The 20,427-nt window shown below is 31.6% G+C and overlaps 1 protein-coding gene across 1 annotated transcript; it reads right to left on the reverse strand.

The window, feature by feature from the left end:
- Positions 1 to 245: 245 nt before the first annotated feature.
- Positions 246 to 1,518, reverse strand: LOC148575417 (F-box protein At5g07610-like). Its single transcript, XM_088506226.1, has 2 exons — positions 648 to 1,518; positions 246 to 538 (listed from the first exon to the last, which is right to left on the reverse strand). Exons 1-2 carry the CDS (start codon positions 1,516 to 1,518, stop codon positions 246 to 248), a joined length of 1,164 nt encoding a protein of 387 aa, XP_088362352.1.
- Between the last annotated feature and the right edge of the window lie 18,909 nt (positions 1,519 to 20,427).

Consider the following 20,427-nt stretch of genomic DNA (forward strand, 5'->3'; position numbering starts at 1 on the left):
TCATAAACCAAAAATTGGTTCTTGGTGTAAAATGAAATTTTGCCTAGTAATGCATGAAATATAATAAATTTAGCCATTATTCATTAAACAAGCATATGAATTTAGTGTAGTGTTATTTCTACGTTTAAAGAATAGAACAAAAACCACCTTATAATTATAATTATTTAAAAATAAAAAATATAAATAATAGACAATACAAATATTAAACAATCTTAACAATGTCCAAATACTTACTCTACATGGATCTATGAATTTCCAATACTTAACAAAGTCTCAAAGTAGTGATGAACAGAAATAGGCGATTCGTCTACTTTACAAAGAACCCTCAAACCATAATCTTTCAGGCTATAAGACATTATTTTACCATCTTTGAACAATACAAGCATGGAGTCCTCTTCTTCTTCTTTTTCTTGGCGAAGAACAAAACTTAACACAGAAAATGGATTACTTGAAACATTCCACCACAAGGCTGATTCCCCATCATGCATGCGATTAAGATTAACATGGTATCTGGCAACCCATGAAGAGTAATTTTCCTCTAATTCCCAAATATCAAACTCCAAATTATTATCTAGAATCAAGTGCAGCCTCCCTCTACATTCTCCAAAATACTTAAACACTCCAGGGCTTTGAATCTAAGTCATCACCAACGGATGGCACTCTTGGCAATTTATCAAAGCAAAGCCGGTTGGTATCAAAATAAACAGAATTATCATGATCTAATAAACGAAACCAATGAATAGCACTGTTGCAATAAACTCCTTTTGTGACACGTAAGTCATCAGGTAGGTTGCAAACAACTTTTCTCCAACGACACGTCTCTGATGTATACAGACGAATCTCAATTCTGGGTTTGCAAATCATAGGTCCGAGAGGAGAATAACGACGATATTTAAACGGAGAACTTTCCTCACCGAATGAAATAACTTTGTAAGAAAGAGGTTGTTTTAGAGGTTCGAAAACAAGATAAGCCTTCAATGCAAATGGATCAAACGAGAAGGGACGATCATCATCATCCGAGTAAGCTGCATCATGTGCATCGGGGTAATCTAGACGAACGGAGTGGTCGTCGCGGCGGATCGCAGGGTTGCATATGCGAAAGTGGCATGCTTCCTCAAGATAAGTCTCTACAACTTCTTCGGGAAATTGGGATAGATTACTTGGATAATGAACATTCCATAGTAATAGACCATTGCAAGAGTGCATAATGGAAGGCAATAAGTTGGATCCATGAAGATCAGGGTGGAAGGTTTTGTTACTTTCATTATTGGTGTTTAAGGGGACAAAAGAAGCTCTACGAAGCTTTGTGTCTGAGACATTTTGAACCAACAGAGCAGTGGGTGGAGGGTTGTTATTGTACTTGGAATATAAACGACAAGTGTGTGAATAACGGAATTTGGGGTTGGAGATGATTGACAGCCATTTCTTGCACACGCACTTGCATTGAATCGCTTGTTTCAGAAGGATTTCCGTTAAGAGATCCATGTCTCGTATCACAGTGTCACATCGACTCTCCATTCTTTACGAAACCAAGAGAGTAGTTGCGTGGCTGGCTAATTTATTTTTATATTGTTTAAATACATGTGTTTTTTTTATATGGTGTTTTATTCAAATCGGACGGTCCGATTTATTTGAAGAAAAAAATAAATTACAAATCGGAGGGTCCGATTTGCTTGGAGAAAAAAATAAACTACAAATCGGAGAGTCCGTTTTGTATTTTATATTTTTTTTATTTTTTAAAATAAAAATGAACGGTCCGATTTTAACATTAAAATTTTTTTTTTTCGAATTCACAAATCGGACCGTCCGATTTGTGATTTTTTTTCGATGCATCCGATTTATAGATCCCATACCAATATAAAACACACTTCTGTTCACACCTTCTGGTTATGCACTTCTCTCTCTCCCACATAAAAAATAACAAGCGCGTTGTAGGCTACTGTTTCTCTGCTTCATCTCTTATGTTATGTCTTATATAACTACTAGGTATGGCCCACACACCTCAAGCCTATTAATCATATATGCTGCCAAATTATTATTATTATCCTATGTGGACATGATAATAATTTAGATGTAGTTATTTTTGTTTGAAGCTGGTAATTAATAATTATTGAATAATTTGATATGTTTGATTAAATTATTATTTGATAATTTTAAATTATTAATTTTATTATAAATACATATAGCTGCATATGAATTTTTATTATATATGTGTATATAAAAAATTAAAAACTAAATCACATTATTTATATATAGATATATGTATTGTTTAATTTATTTATTTTTAAAATATATTTTATATTGTTAAATATATTTTATACGTAACTTATTTAGTGACTGATTTTTATATTAACATAACGTGAATGTTATTATTATTATTATTGATAAATAGTTACTTGTATGTCTCACTAAAATTAATTAAAAATTATTAGACAACTCGACGAGCTTAACTAAATTATATAGCATAATACATATTAATATCTTAACTATTATTTTTACATAAAAAAATCACATATATTTAACTAAATTATTTAACATAACACATATGGATATGTCAATTATTATTTGATTTATTTCAGCAAAAGAGACAATCATTAAAATGATCTTATTTAATTTAATGTATTATGTATTATTAAAATCAAATTTTTTCAATTAATAGCAATATATTTCTTGATTTATTTTATTTAATTCTTTTAAACGCGTTAATTAATTAATTATTTATTTGATTTAATTGAGATAAATATCAAATTATTTAATATTTTATTTGACCATATTAAATATAACTAATTAATTATATTAATTATTTGATTTGATTGAAATAAATGTATTAATTTTTTTTAATTTACATTAATTTTTTTGTCTTATATATTTTAATTAATATTTTTGAGAGTGTTAATTATTTATTTTATTTGATCATATTAACTATAAGTCTATAACTAATTAATTATATTAATAATATAATTTGACCACATTAATTAAACTATTTAATTATATATATAATTTGGATCTTCTAACATTGAAAATTACGGGGAAATGATAAATAATATTTAATCACCTTAAGATTATTTGCTGAAATTCACTATTAATTTAAAAATATTGACCACTCATTTTTTATCATTTGGAAGTGAAGCCTCTCTACTTTATTTAGAGAATTCATGTGATGCATGATTATGGTTAATTATATAAAGAACATATACTACTTTGTTAAGTTTTTATGTTTGTACCTTAGATATATTTAGGATATAATATTTATTTAACACACATATTTTTTTGTGTTTAACAATATCTTAAATAAAAAATATTTTTTAAATATATTTAGATAACGTAAACTTTATCACATGTTAAAATATTTAATTTTATTCTTATATTATATTTTTAAAATAAATTTAAAAATATTATGTATTATTTTTTATTGACCAAAATTTATCTTAAATGCTTTACAAAAAAATATACTTAATATAAATAAAATATCAAAATATTTATAATTTATTTAAAAAATATTTTATGTTTTATATATACGTACGTATTTAAAAAATGAAATTAATGTATCCATGCTTCACATATAATTATATATATCCAAAAGAAGAATATGCGTGAATCTTTGAAGTCTAAAATTAGAGTAAGATATGAGTCAAATGTACAATTTATTGATTTTTACATATTTAGGCTAGGATCATGATCAAAATAAAATCCAAAATGAGGTATGAAAAGATCAAAATAATCATTTCATATAGAAAAATAATATATAAATATACAGAAATAAGTTATATTTAATAAGAATTTTTTTATTATAAATTAAAAAAATTGTTTTTTTTAAATATAATTAATTCTTATGTACTCCCATGTACTCTAAAATATATACTACTGATGTTTAAAATTAAAATATTTTTTTTTAATTTATTACAGAAAAAAATTCTATATAACATGCATAACAACAAAGAAATGTATTTAAAAACAACAATTCTTTAAACAGAAGATCAGATATCAGAGTTGGATGCTAATTATTATTAGGAGACAGTTGGTCTTCCATCAAACGTTTAATTTGACCGAAGGTTGACACTACTGGGTCTGCAAAATTAGTAGTGGCCCTTTGACAGTTGTTGCGGAAATCGACCTCTTACAGCCAGCCGAGCATTTCATAATCTATAAAGACAACAACTGTCATGTCATCATGGTAATTCCTCCTCTCTACAGCAGGAATATCAATTAGTCCAGCTTTTATAATAAGTCTCTTTTCAATTCCATTTCTTAGGAAGGTGTGGATTATTTTTATATGGATTATTTGTTAGATTATTTTTTTATCAATAGTAAATATAAGTTTATTTGTTATAATTTTTGTAGTGAAAATACATAAAAAGTACATAATATATAAAGTGTAATAAAATAAATTCACTCATTAGTCCGTTGAAAAGGCGGTTCTCCAGGAAATAAGCTTCATGGCCACCATGGCCATCATAGACACCATTGCCACTACGATCTTCTCTATCGTTGGTGGCAACCGCGAAAGAGAAAGAACCAGAAGAATGATGCATAAGATCTTTTGTCCACAACAATGGATCTTTGCGACGGTATTTCTGCTGTCTACGGACAGAACCAGTTTTTCGATAAAAACCATCTTCAATTATTTTGGGTATATTTAGTTTAGTCTTAGAAATACTTTAAATACTTTCAATCTTATTGAACATTAGAATTTTTTGTTTGACTAATTTTGTTCTCTAAATACAACCATGATTTTGGAATTTAACTCTAGTTTATTTTAAACAACAAATTATAATTTTGCGTTTAAATTAAAAAATTAATTAATTTTTTTTAATTTTACCATTCAATCTCATTTATAAGAAGAGATATTAGGAACAATTATATTTTACAAATAATTTTTTTAATATTATTGTTAGTACTCCTTATTAAATGTTGATTTTTTATCAATAATTTTTCTCGTTCATAGCATGAATATTTTTGTTTAAAATTTTTTTATGTTCACTAATATATATTTTTGTATTTTTTTAATAGAATTTTCAGTAGTTATTATTCATATCAATTTTTTAATTATTTTTATTAATGCTTTTTTTATAGAATTTTATCATTTTTTTATTTAACTTTGTATAATTTTTACTATACATTCTTAAATTAGTATATATTTTATTTAATATTGTTAATTTTTATAATTTAAATAATTGATTCTATTAGAAAGATCTAATTAAATACAAGAATATTAAAGAAGAGTACTGATAGAGTACTAAATTTTAACACATATATTTAAATTTTTAAAAAAAAAATTATAATAAAAAATATTAAAATAATATGATTTTGAATGATATAAATTTATATCTTTTTAAATAATTTTTATTTAAATATAATTTTAAATAATGTACTCCAAACAATATTTATTTTATTATAATTTATTTTGATATAAAATTACTTAACATAAATCACATTAACACCAACTCACTTCTTATTAAAATTAAGTTTGTAAAATAAATTTGATATAAATTTTCATTAACAAATTTTAATCCAAACACATATTTTGAGGTCTTGGAATGAATTTGAAAGAAAAAAAAATTACTAAACTGCATTCCATTATTGACAACTTGAAGTCTTGAATGAAATTATTCTTAATTTTAGTGATACTATGACTTACAGTATTTTCATTGAAAATACTATCTTCTGCCTTCCCTGTTAAAAAAAGAAGCAAATTCTTAGAATATGATCTATGGATAGTAAAAAAAAACTATGACCACCCATAACGCATTGGATCTCTACTTAAATTACAAAAACTGTTATATAATTGATGTACTCCTTATTATTTATTGTTCATCATTATCATGAGATAAAAAATATCCTTTATCAATCTAATTGAAACGTAAAACGTTCTCTATATTCCTTGCCAATGTAAAAATTGCTAATACCAAAAAATCAAAGAGAAACCATTCTAACAAAAACTTATAACTCAATACATACATAGTATTTAATTAGTTTTTTTTTTAATCAAAGTGTTGGACAAGAGTAAGATTGTGTTAGTATTAAACATGGATTTAAACACAGAAAAAAAAAGGTTTTGTTAAGTTGTTAAACTTATCCCAACATTGTCCATTATAAATTATTAATCCAAAATAATAAACATGAGAATTGAACATAAATCATTGGGACTGGAAAAATATGATACTAACCAATTAGGGTTGGTAATGGGTAGAGTAGGGACCCTATCCTATCTTACCTATGGGTTAAAAATTTTATTAAAACTCTACTCTATTTTACTTACGAGTTGAGAATCTCTCAACCCTAACCCTACATGCACCCTAAAATTCTAAACCCTACCCTTCCTTATCCTACCCGTAGAAATATCAAATTTTTTCAAAGTAAATTAATAACAAAAAAAAAAAAACTAATGCTCTAAATTACTAAATTAACTAACTAGTTTTAGTGGTTGTTCATTTATTGTAAGTCTGTACCCTAAACTCGTACCCTACCCTACCCGCAGACATACTCGGACCCTACCCTACCCTACCTGAACAGGTTGAACTGAGTTAAATACTCACGAATAGGATATGAATTATCAGCCCTATAACCAATTAAACTAATTTCATTTTCTATCTATATGGTACTAATGCTTTTATAAAATATTTAGAGGGTTATATGACCCTCCATTGCCAAAGAGAAGCTCCACCTTTAACAACACCTATACTCAAAGACTGAAGAGAAAAGTTGATGAAAGGCTCTCTCCACTTTTCTAAGTGAGAACAAGATGGTATCAATCTCTCAAACAATGCGAAAAGTCAAAAACAAAATTTGAAATTACTCCGGATATCTCCAATTATGTTTATAATAATTCAAGTTAGTTGTTGCATGTTTTCAAATCATAAACCCTAAACAAGGCACAATAAAAAAACGTAATTACATATGGCATACTTTGATGACTTGGTACCAATTTAATTCTCATCAACAAAAAGAATATTATAAAAGATAGATTACAAGAAGATTGTCTTTTAAAATTTTAATACATACACCTAGTAAGAAATTATAAAAATTGCATAAACATACAAAAAGAGAAATTCTTTTAACAAAATTTTGTTTGAACAATGTATATTTAGACACATTATGTATGTGTAGCATCTCCCTCCAAAAAAAAAATTCATGCATAATGCAAATTAAAAGATAAAAAAAGATGAATCTAACTGACAAAAAAGATTGTCTTTTAAGATTTTAATACATACACCGAACTGGTTTACACGTTTTTAATTAAATATTTCTAGTAATTAATTGCAGTGACTAATTTTATAGTGTTTATATAGTATTAATTATTCTAAAAAGTTTAATTGTTCTGTTAGCTTTTATAATTCTATTATTATTATTATTATTATTATTATTATTATTATTATTATTATTATTTTACATAAATCCTATGTGTATATGATAATGATTCCGATGAAGTTATTTTCGTATAAACCTGTTAATTGATAATTATTAGATAATTTGATATATTTAATTAAATTATTATCTAATAATTTTAAATTATTAATTTTACCATAAAAATAACTGCATATAAGATATAAGTTTTCATCGAATGTACATAAAAATTAGACACTATAAATACATACAGCTGCATATGAGCTTTTACGATGTGTATATAAAAAATTAAGAACTAAATCAATCATCAATTATTTATATATAAATACATGTATTGTTTAACTTATTTATTTTTAAAATTTATTTTATATTGTTAAATATATTTTATACATAACTTATTTAGTGATTGATTTTTATATTAACATAACGTGAATGTTGTTATTATTATTGATAAATAGTTACTTATATGTCTCACTAAAATTTTCATATAAAAATAATAATTAAAAATTATTTGATAATTCGATGTGCTTAACTAAATTGTATAGCATAATACCTATTAATATCTTAATTATTATTTTTACATAAAAAAATCACATATATATAACTAAATCATTTAACATAATACATATGGACATGTCAATTATTATTTCAGCAAAAGAGACAATAATTAAAATTATCTTATTTAATTTAATCTATTATGTATTATTAAAATCGAATTTTTTCAATTAATAGCAATTTATTTCTTGATTTATTTTATTTAATTCTTTTAAATGCGTTAATTAATTAATTAGTTATTTGATTTGATTGAGATATTAACTATATTAACTATAACTAATTACTTAAAAATATAAAATTATTTAATATTTTATTTGACTATATTAACTATAACTAATTATTTATATTAGTTATTTGATTTGATTGGAATAAATGAATTGATTTCCTTTTAATTTGCATTAATTTTTTTGTCTTATATATTTTGATTAATACTTTTGAGAGTGTCAATTATTTATTTTATTTGATCATTTTAACTATAACTAATTAATTATATTAATAATATAGTTTGACCATATTAATTATAACTAATTAATTATATTAATTATTTATTATGACTAGAATAAATAAATTAATTTTATTTTAATTTGCACAAATTTTTTCATCTTATGTATTTTGATTAATAGTTTTTAAGAATGTCAATTAATTCTTTATTTGATTTGATTGAGATAAATATCAAATTATTTAATATTTTATTTGACAATATTAACTATAACTAATTAATTATATTAATTATTTAATTCGACTGGAATAAATAAATTATTTTGTTTTAATTTGTATTAATTTTTTGTTTTATATATTTTGATTAATTATTTTTTTAGAGTATTATAATTAATTAATTATTTGATTTGATTGAGATAAATATTAAATTATTTAATATTTTATTTGACTATATTAACTATAACTAATCAATTATATTAATAATTTGATTTAGTTAGAATAAATAAATTGATTTTGTTTTAATTTACATTAATTATTATATTTAAAATTATACAATTATTTTAATAATAATTAACAAATATTAAATAAAATTATTATAGATTATTTGAATTTATTTTTTTATTATTTTTCAAATATTTTTCTATTATGTTTATGTGAAATTATTCTAATAATTTTCTTGTGTATATGTTATGAGTTTGTTGATTATGATTCTTTTGTTGTTGACCACCTTGTTAAGTATTACTCTTTCAGTGTTGATCCAATAAATGGTAGTAATTATGAGAGAAATTGACACTTCTGTTAAGAGATCCATGTCGTCTCCGATCACAGCGTCGTATGGACTATCCAATGTTGATGGAACCAACAGAGTTGCCAGTGTGCGGTGCTGCGATTTATGCGTGGCAGCTATATGTGGTGCTGTAGAAGACCACGGTTCAATTGGTTTTTCTATAGTTCTACTTCATATCTATCTTATATAACAACCACTTATGGGGCCACACACCTCAAGCCCACCATTTTTTTTTTTGGAAACCAAACAGCTCAACACAATAACAGTGGAGCAATCAAAGTCATCCACACTAAAAACAAACAAACTTAACAAGAAATATAACAAACCAAATCCGTCCCCATGTCATCTCTGGCATAGCCATCAATAACTAAAGGGATCCTTACCGCTCCACTCGTTAGCACTATTCGAGGACATGTTGATAATTTCTTTGACTCCTTTGCTTGTGTGCTGAAAAATTCGCCTATTCCTTTCCAACCATAGGTTCCAGATGATCGCGCAGAAGCACCTCAACCGGTGGTTACGCTCATCCATTCTCCTCGGTTCTTCTGTCCACCTAAGAAAGTGCTCTTTCATCGATCCCGGATAAGACCATCGTCGGCCAAAGGCAGAAATCCAAGCACTCCACACCTACCAAGCAAATACACATCCTAGAAACAAGTGATATACATCTTCCACCTCGTTGTTACAAAGAACACAAGTAACATCTTCCTGACTGATGATTCCAAACCGGCTCAACCTGTCCTTTGTATTTACTCTTCCTATCAGAGCAAACCATACAAAAAGCTCTACTCTAGGCAGAACCAACCCCTTCCAAACAGTCCTGGTGAAGCTGTAGCTAGTTACCTCCTCTGGGATCAGTTCCTCCTGCATCACCTGCACAAATGAGTTAGTTGTAAAAACACCTCGCCTATCATATTTTCACACCACTCTGTCCTCTCTGTTTGGAACTAATGTCACAGGTCTCAAAACCTCATGCAGTGCACTCAGGAGTTCCAACTCCCATTGAAAGAGCTCTCTCCTCCATTGGAAGTTCCAAATCCACTCAAACCCATCCCAAAACCCGCACTCCCCTATAACGGATCCACATTGGTTTGAAACAGAGAAAAGCCTCGGGAAGCGATCCTTCAGAGATCCACCAAGTAACTATACATCCTCCCAAAATCGAGTCTGGCACCCATCACCAACCTCCATGGATAGGCCTGCGACCATCTTATCCCTTAAATGTTGATTCATGATTTGTAACTGGCAGATATCCTTCCATGGTCCCCCTCTAGTAGGCAGTTCTTGAGTCGACAGTGGCTCATTGGGATTCAGATTATGACAGGAACATACTACCTTTTTCCATAGTGTGCATTCTTCCTTTGCAAATCGCCACCACCACTTAAACAACAGCGCTGTGTTGCGAACCATAGCATCCCCAACTCCTAGCCCACCTAGTTTCTTCGGCGCCTGCACCACGTCCCACCTTACTAATGCCATACCAGTCCTCCCTTCTTCTGAACTCCACAGAAATCGTCTCTGCAGCGAAATCAATTTCTCGGCCACAGCTTTCGGCATCTTGAACAAGTTTAAATAGTATACTGGCAAGCTATTCAACATTGATTTGATAAGCACCAACTTCCACAGCTTTGTTTCACCAACCTCGGATTAGCTCCTAGAGAGATTCCAAGGTATTTAACTGGAAGGGCATCCCCCTTACAACCCAGCAAGTTACACATACGCTCGACCCATTGCTCCTCACAATTAATTGGGATCAGGCTGGACTTATCAAAATTGATACTCAGGCCTGACATCAACTCGAAGTATTGCAGAAGCCTCTTGTAAATCTTAATAGTCTCCTCTTCTTGTGGGCAAAAGAGGATAGTGTCATCAACGAACTGAAGGTGTGACAATACTACACTATCTCTACCAACCAGCAACGGTGATATACGACCGTTCCTCACTGCCTCTCCAATCATTCGATGCAGCACATCCACAACCAGTACAAACAAGAACGGGGATAGTTGGTCATCTTGTCTCAAGCCTTTTTCCATGTTGAACGGTTTAGACGGCGAGCCGTTTATCAACACCGACATAGACGCAGTAGCTACACACTCCATAACCCATGCTCTCCATTTATGACCAAATGCCATCTTTTGCAGCACCACAAAGCTCCACTTGACCCTGTCGTATGCTTTTTGGAAGTCAAGCTTGATTAGGGCAACCTCTTTTTTCCTCAGTTTAAGCCAGTTAACTGTTTCACATGCAATAAGCGCCCCATCATGGATTTTCCTTCCCTGTACAAACGCACTCTGGGTCTCTCCTACTAATGCTGGCATCACTGATCTCATCCTCCTAACCAACACCTTTAAAATAACCTTATACACACACCCCACCATACTGATAGGTCGCAAGTCTTTAATCTCCTTCGCACCTATGAATTTAGGTGCCAGCGCCACCCAACTGACATTGGCATCCGCCGGTAACCTGGGCGTCTGGAAGAACCCCATCACTGCAGCCGTGAATTCAGAACCAATCTCCTCCGATCCCAACATCTCTTGATGAAGCTCATGTTGTATCCGTCACACCCTGGCGCCTTGGAGGGCTCACAGCCTCTCTGATCTCCTCGGCCGACGGCATCACTTCTAGAGCCGTTGCATCCTCCTCATCTATTTGAACCACCAATCCATCTCTGAACCCCATACTAGGAGAGTCCTCTTGATGATATAAATCCTTATAAAAACTCTCTGATAGCAACCTTTATTCTAGCCTGATTCTGAACCAGCCTGCCGTTGATAACCAGAGTATCAATCCTATTGTTCCGTCTTCTTACTGAGGCTATATTGTGAAAGTATCTTGTATTTCTGTCCATATCGTTCACATGCCGAGACCGCGACATCTGCTTCCAATGTACTTCTTTTCTCACATACCATCGCTCACAGCACTTAACCAACGCCTTTCTTCTAGCCTCCAGTGTTTCATCATACACTCATTACTGACCATATCATCAATCCTCTTGATCTCTTCCTCAAACTTTATAATCTTCTTATACATCTCACCGAAATTTGCCTTATGCCATCTTCCCAGTGGTTCTGTCAGCGCCTTCAATTTATCTGTGAACTGTAGCTCCCCCAAATCTCTCCATTCCTTCTTTACCATCCTGAGAAAGCCCTCGTGTGTAAACCACGAATCAAGGCTCCGGAACGGCCTCGGACCACCTCGTAGCTTCCTACCCTCCACTATTAGTGGGCAGTGATCTGACAAACCCCTTGGTCCACCTCGCAAATGTGCCTCTGGGAACTCTTCTAGCCATTCCAAACTAACCAAAACTCTATTATGCGGCTGCAAGAACGCCCGTGAAACCATGTAAACTTCCGGTCAGTGAGCGGCAGATCCACTAATTTCATGTCCTGTATCCAAAACTTAAAATCTTCCGCAGATCGTGTCAAACCAGTAGTACCTCTCTGTTCCTCTGCATGTACTATTTCATTAAAGTCTCCCATAAAGCAGCACGAAACCTGACATAACCCCGCTATATAGCTCAGCTCCTCCCATACATGAATCTTCTCATCTCTATCATGTGCACCATATACCAAGACAAACGCACAGTTGAAACTATTTTTTAATATCATGTCTTCCACACACAACCACCTCTCTCCCTTATAGCAGTTATTTAAGTTAAACATCACCTCGTCCCAAATTAACAATAGTCCATCAGATGCCCCATCAGAGCCTACATATTCCCAACCTGGACTACCTTGTCCCCATATTCTTGCAACGTCAAATCTTGTCACTATCTACCTTTTAGTTTCAATGAGACCTAACATTTGTACCCTATGTTTATTCCTTAGGTCCTTCCACCATTCTTAACTTCCCATCTCCCCTCAACCCCCTAACATTCCATGAATTGAATATCATTTTAAAATTATTTTACACACCTGTTTTGCATGTTGGGACTGCACCGTCTCATTTTCACTCTCTGCTTTGCCATTTTTCTTTTGCGAGCTATTTCTTCGTTCTATGCTTGTAGAATTGCTATAATGTCATCTTCTTCGTTGTATAATCTCGCTCCTGATTTGTGTACCACTCCCACATCTTTTTATTTTCTACTAGTTGCTCCTCCACATCGGTTTGCTCATTGTCACTTGCTTCCTCATCATTCCCCTTTTCCTCTTGGCCCGGTTCAGTCTCTCCAATGTCGTCTTCAATCTGACTGCAGAGCATTTTACCGGTTTGCACACAGTATTGAGGTGTACCCGGCCTTCGTTCACTCCAGGGAACATTCCTTGCTCTGGCGCCATGCTTCCCGTGCATCCCTTCGGTTTCACCAACCAATATCGCACCTCCACCCCTGCTGACCTTAGGTAGTTTGTCACTGCGTTCTCCCCCTGCCACCTGATGAGCTGAAGTGCCACACAGACCGTGGTTGACCGCCGCTGAAGGAATCTCCTCCCCACCGCCGACGTCACTCCCCGCGTCCTCAATAGCACTGGTCACGCTTGTTTGGAGGCAGACGTTCCCTGCACACAGCATCTGCCCCCCCCGGTTCACGCCGAGTCCAACCCCTCCACGGCCTTCCCCTTCGATCACTTCCCGCCTTCCAGCGACTGGAACATCTCCAAGGGCGCCGCATCTTTCTCCCATGCCAGCCAGATCTGGAGAATCGCGATCCGCAGCTCCCAGTGGTGTCCGACCCGATTGATCCCCCACGGCCCGTTGACCCGTACCTGATTTCTCCTTAGTTGTTGGGCCCAATATTTCCTGCTTGCCCCCATGCTGTATGTTGTTGCATATGGCCCAATTCGTTTCTCCGCATGGCCTCTTTGGTGTTGCATTTGTGGGCTCCCTTCTCAGCCCAATTAGTTCACAAGTGACTGTTTTTTCCGAACCTTCCGCATAGAGCATAACGGCTCTTCCCCCCAAATCATGCATACCATGATTATCATTAGTTAATGCTTGATACGTTTCGATTTCACCGAGATTACAAGATGCACAGCAATTACTCAATTCATGATGTCAAATTCTAGGTAATTAAATTTCAATTTTTTAGTAATTCAGTTTTTTTTTTTAATTTAATTAACCGTTAATTTTTATTTAATTAATTATGTTAAAAGGTTAAGTATAATTTCTGGTTTATAAACCATACAATTTTTAAGAATTTAAAAGAAATCTGATTATATTTCAAGTATTAAATTAATTCTACGGCATTCGCACGAGAGCTCTCTTCAGTGGCAACGTTCGTGGCGCAATGTAATAGTAGCGAGGCGGCGTTCTGGCAACGAAAGGTCCAAGCGAGAACTTTTTTTTTAACAAGAGAGCTCAACACAGTATAGTGGAGCATTAGACAGCGAAATGTAGTCATGATCAAAATGGAAGAAAAACTAAAGCAATTAAACTATTCCTGATGTCATCTCCGATAGTGCCATCAACAACAAAAGGGATCCACACTACTCCACTCTCTATAACTCGTCAAAGAACTTTGAAACACCTCTTATGGACCACCTTCTTTGGAATTAAAAATCCGAATGTTCCTCTCTAGGCAGACATGCCAAATAACCGCAAAGAAGCATATCATCCACTTGTTCCGCTCCTCTTTTCTGTTTACAACGCCTGTCCAACTCTCAAAATGTTCTTTTAGTGAGCTCGGAATAGACCACGCTCTCCCGAAATCAGACAGTCATCGACACCACACCTGCCAAGTAAACTCACAACCCAGAAACAAGTGGTGAATATATTCAACATCTCTTTTACATAACACACATATGTTATCTCCGTGACTAATTATTCCAAATCTAAGTAGTCTTTCTTTAGTGTTCACTCTTCCTATCAAAACAAACCAAATAAATAACTCCACTCGTGGTGGCACCAAACCTTTCCATATAGTTCTGGTGAAGCTGTAGCTGGTGATATCCTCCGGAAGAGTATCTGACTGCACCACCTGCACAAAAGAGTTAGTTGAAAAAATCCCTTCCTTGTCAAACTTCCAAACTACTCTGTCTTGCTTAGTACATGCTAGTTTAACAGGTCTTAAGCACTCATGCAAAGTCTCGACTAATCCTAACTCCCAATGATATAAGTCTCACCTCCACTAGAAGTTTCAAATCCACTATGACCCATCCCAAAATCCACAATCCCCTATTACAGATCCTTTCTGATTTGAAACAGAGAAAAGTCTCGAAAATCTCATCTTGAGCGACCCACCTTGTAACCAGAAATCTTTCCAGAATCGAGTCCTCCTACCATCACCCACCTCCATAGACAAACCTGCAATCATCTTGTCTCTTACATTGTTATCCTTCAGCTGCAACTGACATATATCCTTCCATGGTTCCCCACTAGTAGGTAGTGGCTGAGCTGATAACATCATATTGGGATTTAAGTCATAACAGGAGCATACAACCTTCTTCCATAATGGACATTCCTCCTTTGAAAAATGCCACCACCACTTGAAGAGTAGAGCAGCGTTTCTAATAACTGCATCACCTACCCACAATCCACCCTCTTTTTTAGGGGCCTGAACCACTTCCCACTTAACTAGAGCTATACCATTCCTACCTTTCTCCTTACTCCATAGGAATTTTCTCTGTAGCGATATCAACTTTTCTGCCACAGCCCTCGGCATCTTGTACAAACTCAAGTAGTACACTGGCAAGCTATTCAGTACAGACTTTATAAGGACTAACTTACCCACTTTATCCAGCACCTTTACCTTCCACAAACTGAGCTTTTCCTCAACCTTGTCAATTATCGGTTTCCATGTCTTGACCAGCCTTGGGTTCGCTCCTAGAAGAATGCCAAGATATCTAACTGAAAGGTTCGCCTCTTTACATTCCAATAAACTGCACATGTTGTCGGTCCACTGCTGATCACAATTGATTGGGATTAAACTTGATTTATCGAAGTTAACACGCTAATAGTATAAAATAAGATTTAGTTAACATTTTTTTTATGTATTTGACTAAATTTTGAAACATATATAATAATATATAAATATCTTAATTATCTTCTTTGCATATCATTTTAGTATTTATATTATTAGTTAAAGGTAATTCGCATCATTTTAATATATATTAGTTGAAATCCTGTTAAATAGTTTCGTACATTTGGCCAAATGACATAATATATATTGATATGTCAACTATTTTTTAATGTGAAAATGATTCTAATTATTTTCATGTGTGAACAGTAAGTTTCATCTGTGAAAATTATTCTGATTATTCTAATTATTTATCAACCTTTCCATTTGAAATTCAGGTTGACATACAAAGGGTAGGTGGTGGACTTTTAGAGAATTTTTTTTGTCATTTTGCTGATGCTAATCGGGAAAGGATTTTTTGTATAGTTAGTACATTGCGATGTAATTTTTTTTTTTTTGTTTAAATGCCAAAGTTGTTATTTGCTTAATACACATTATTACTGTTTCAGAAATATATGTTAATACTATATTATCAGGTAATGTATTTCTTCCCATATGTTGTTTGTATGGTTTAACTGATGTGTTTCAAATGCCCTTATGCAATCAATTCCCTTATGTAGTACATGGAGCTAATGGAATATTTGTACAATGCGTACAATAGAAATTTAGGAAGTATTAGAGATATAACCATTAGTGTTACCTTTTTCCATCAGTGTAAGTTTCTAGGATGAGTGATATCATGACATGGTATCAGAGCTCTAGATCCTTTCCCCAAAATCAGTTTAAGCTTTTGGAATGATTGGTTTTATGACATGAGACGTTTATTATCCCTACTACCCGGATGATTATTCTGAATATTATGGGTGATGTTCATTTTGTAACTCATATAGCCCATTGTACACATTGTACAAATAAGCCATATTAATCTTAGCCCTTCCTATTAGTTGTTACGATTACATTAAGTATTTTACGTATCGCATTTTCGTGTTCATACACTAGTAATAATTATAAGGTGGTTTTTGGTCTATTCTTCAAACATAGAAATAACAAACACTACACTAAATACACGTACTTTTTGTTTTTTAACAAAAGGAGCTCAATACAACCGTTTGAAGTGAAGAACTAACTAGAGCAACTAGAAAAGAAAAGACAAAAAACATAAAAGAAAATCAAATATTAGAGACAAAATTAATCTTAATTATATTAGCATTATCATCCACTACAAGGGACACGAAGGATACCGGCCAAAAATTATCGGCCGTTAATCCAACTACCGCAGATATCAGAGATAACATCAATTGACATCCATGTGCCACAACATCTGATTGATTAGCGGCTACTGCATGAAGAACCGCTGATAATCTATTTTTTATCTTATAACCAACAATTCCCCCACAGCTACAAAAACCCATGAATTCAAATGGTAGTGCATAAAACCCTGACGTCGCTGCTCCACCGTGCGCCACTGTTGCCCATCGTTGCAGCATATTAAAAATCGCTGGAAAAACACTTCAAATAGCGGCAGTTATTCATCCGCTGCTAAACAGAGAGTTAATGATAATAGTCCTATATAGCGGCGGTTTTAATTAAGCCACCTCCAAATTATCTGCCATAAAATAGTGAAACAGCGGCGGTTATAGAAACGGTTGCTGGAAATCGCCACTAAAACAATTGCCCGCACCACTATCCAGGATGGTTTACTTAACCGTCAGAATTGGTTTTTGCAGCAGTTTAAAATCGCTGCTAATCATGCCAAAAACCGCCGCAATTCTCTACCTCTCTTGTAGTGATCCACACAACTAAAGAGATCAATATCATTCTACTTTTTGTAGCACTTGAAAGATCTGCCAATAATTTCTACTACTTCTATCGTTTTGTTCTAAAATATTAGATCGCTCCTTTTCAATTAAATATTTCAAATGATAAAAAAGAATCCAATCAAGTGAATCAACCACTAAATACACATACTTGTTTAATTGAATAATGGCTAAATTTAATTTATTCAAAGTATCATTTTCCAAGAACCAATTTTTGGTTTATGAAAAAACACTATGCATTGTTATTTCAAATAGCATATTGTTGAAACTCAATTTTTGTTTTATTTTATTAATGAATTTTTTTTTTTATCAAAAACCACTAAATCTATCACTAAATATAACAAACCCGAAAATTAAATATAAATAATAACAATTTTTATTTCTATCTCCAACTGCTTCAAATTTAAAATTATTTGAAACTTTATCCAACCACTAAATAAAACAAGTCAAATGAAATCTAATCCTATTAAATTTGATTATTTACTAAGTTAAAAGTAATTGGTTCAGATAGAATATGAAAAATCCATGTTTTACTAAGCATAAACGAAAGGCCATATTTTTTAGATAAAGAAACACAAAGCAACATATTTTTTATAAAGAGAAGAACTTTGAATTACTTAAATTATCAGATAAATAACTCATATATGATAGGAATTGTAATATTTAAATCATAACTAATAAAATAAAATGCGTAACGGATTAAGCTTAAGAATAAATTATTATTTGTATCACAAATGTTTATAATGCTAATAAATTTATCAACGAAAAAAAAATTAATATTATATCTATGAAAAATTGATCGATAATTGAATTAAATAATACATATACTTATTTATAAATATATATGATTGATTTAGTAATAATTTTTTTGTGCGTATAGGGATATATGATTGAACTTTCTAATTGATGAATTATCTTACTTAACATATAATTGTGAAAAGAAAAACAAAAACACGAAAGACCTCAAAATCTCTTTATGAGAGTGTTGAAAAAATAGGAACTAGGGGTGAGTATGGGTAGCGGATATTCGATATTTCAATTATTCGTCTAAATTCGAAGCGAACCAATTAAGTTGATGTTGGAACTAATGGATAATCAAATCCGATTTGAACTAAACTTATGTCTTTCTCTAGTAATTAATTCGGATAATGATTTTGGATGTGCGAAATCCAAATCAACCCGTGAATCCGATCATATATTAATTAAGTAAAAAATAAAAAATTAAAATATATATATATATATATATATATATATATATATATATATATATATATATATATATATATATATATATGCCTCTTAATGATTTTGAGTTTCTCACCCAGTAACTCTAACACTAGTAGCGGTTTTCTCACCCTAAGTAAACCCTAGTAGAACTTTCTCAAACCTCACCTTACCTGTAAGTGATTCTGTTGTTGGAAGTACTTCTCCAAGTGCAACCACTCCCATTGTATTTAATGTGTAGCGGATATTCGATATTTCAATTATTCGTCTAAATTCGAAGCGAACCAATTAAGTTGATGTTGGAACTAATGGATAATCAAATCCGATTTGAACTAAACTTATGTCTTTCTCTAGTAATTAATTCGGATAATGATTTTGGATGTGCGAAATCCAAATCAACCCGTGAATCCGATCATATATTAATTAAGTAAAAAATAAAAATTTAATATATATATATATATATATATATATATATATATATATATATATATATATATATATATATATATATATATATATATGCCTCTTAATGATTTTGAGTTTCTCACCCAGTAACTCTAACACTAGTAGCGGTTTTCTCACCCTAAGTAAACCCTAGTAGAACTTTCTCAAACCTCACCTTACCTGTAAGTGATTCTGTTGTTGGAAGTACTTCTCCAAGTGCAACCACTCCCATTGTATTTAATGTGTTTAGGTTTTAATGTATTTGGTATTTAATATGTTTGGATTATTTCTATTGATTTTACATGTTTATTGTACTTGAAAATTTTTAAGATAAAAATTTTGTTTTTTTATTTTTTTTTATGAATTTTTGTTTGATCGGGTATCCAATTACACGAATCGAATCAATCCATTCTTAATCGATTTGGTTCGATTCGGATACATATACAACAAAACGTAAATTCGAATCAAATTGAACTAATTATAATTCAATTGGTTCGATTCTAATTTTACCATAAATCCAAACCAACTCGACTCGTACTCAACCTTAGTAGGAACGTGATGATGATTGATGACGATAGACAATACAAAGAATTTTATGGCTAAAGTTACTAATATTTTCAATAAGATATTATTGAGAAGTCCATTTAGCGATTAATAAATATGAACATAGTACTTTAATTGATGGTTTATATAGTTTTAATCTTAATATTAATTTTGTTAAATCTCTATAACAAAATACTGATAGTATGTAATAATATAGTGTACTTGTTGAAAATTATACTTTAATTTTTTGTAGCATAAAAGATTAAGTCATAATGTTCAAAGAAAAGATCGAAAGATCATATATGTTAAGGTTAATAAAAAATAAAATTATATCTAAATTGGATTTTTTTTTTAATTGAACTTAAAGACAAACAAAAGAA

This window comes from Arachis ipaensis, chromosome B2 (genome assembly GCF_059453495.1).
Source record: "Arachis ipaensis isolate K30076 ecotype BB chromosome B2, ASM5945349v1, whole genome shotgun sequence".
NCBI classification, from domain to species: Eukaryota; Viridiplantae; Streptophyta; class Magnoliopsida; order Fabales; family Fabaceae; genus Arachis; species Arachis ipaensis.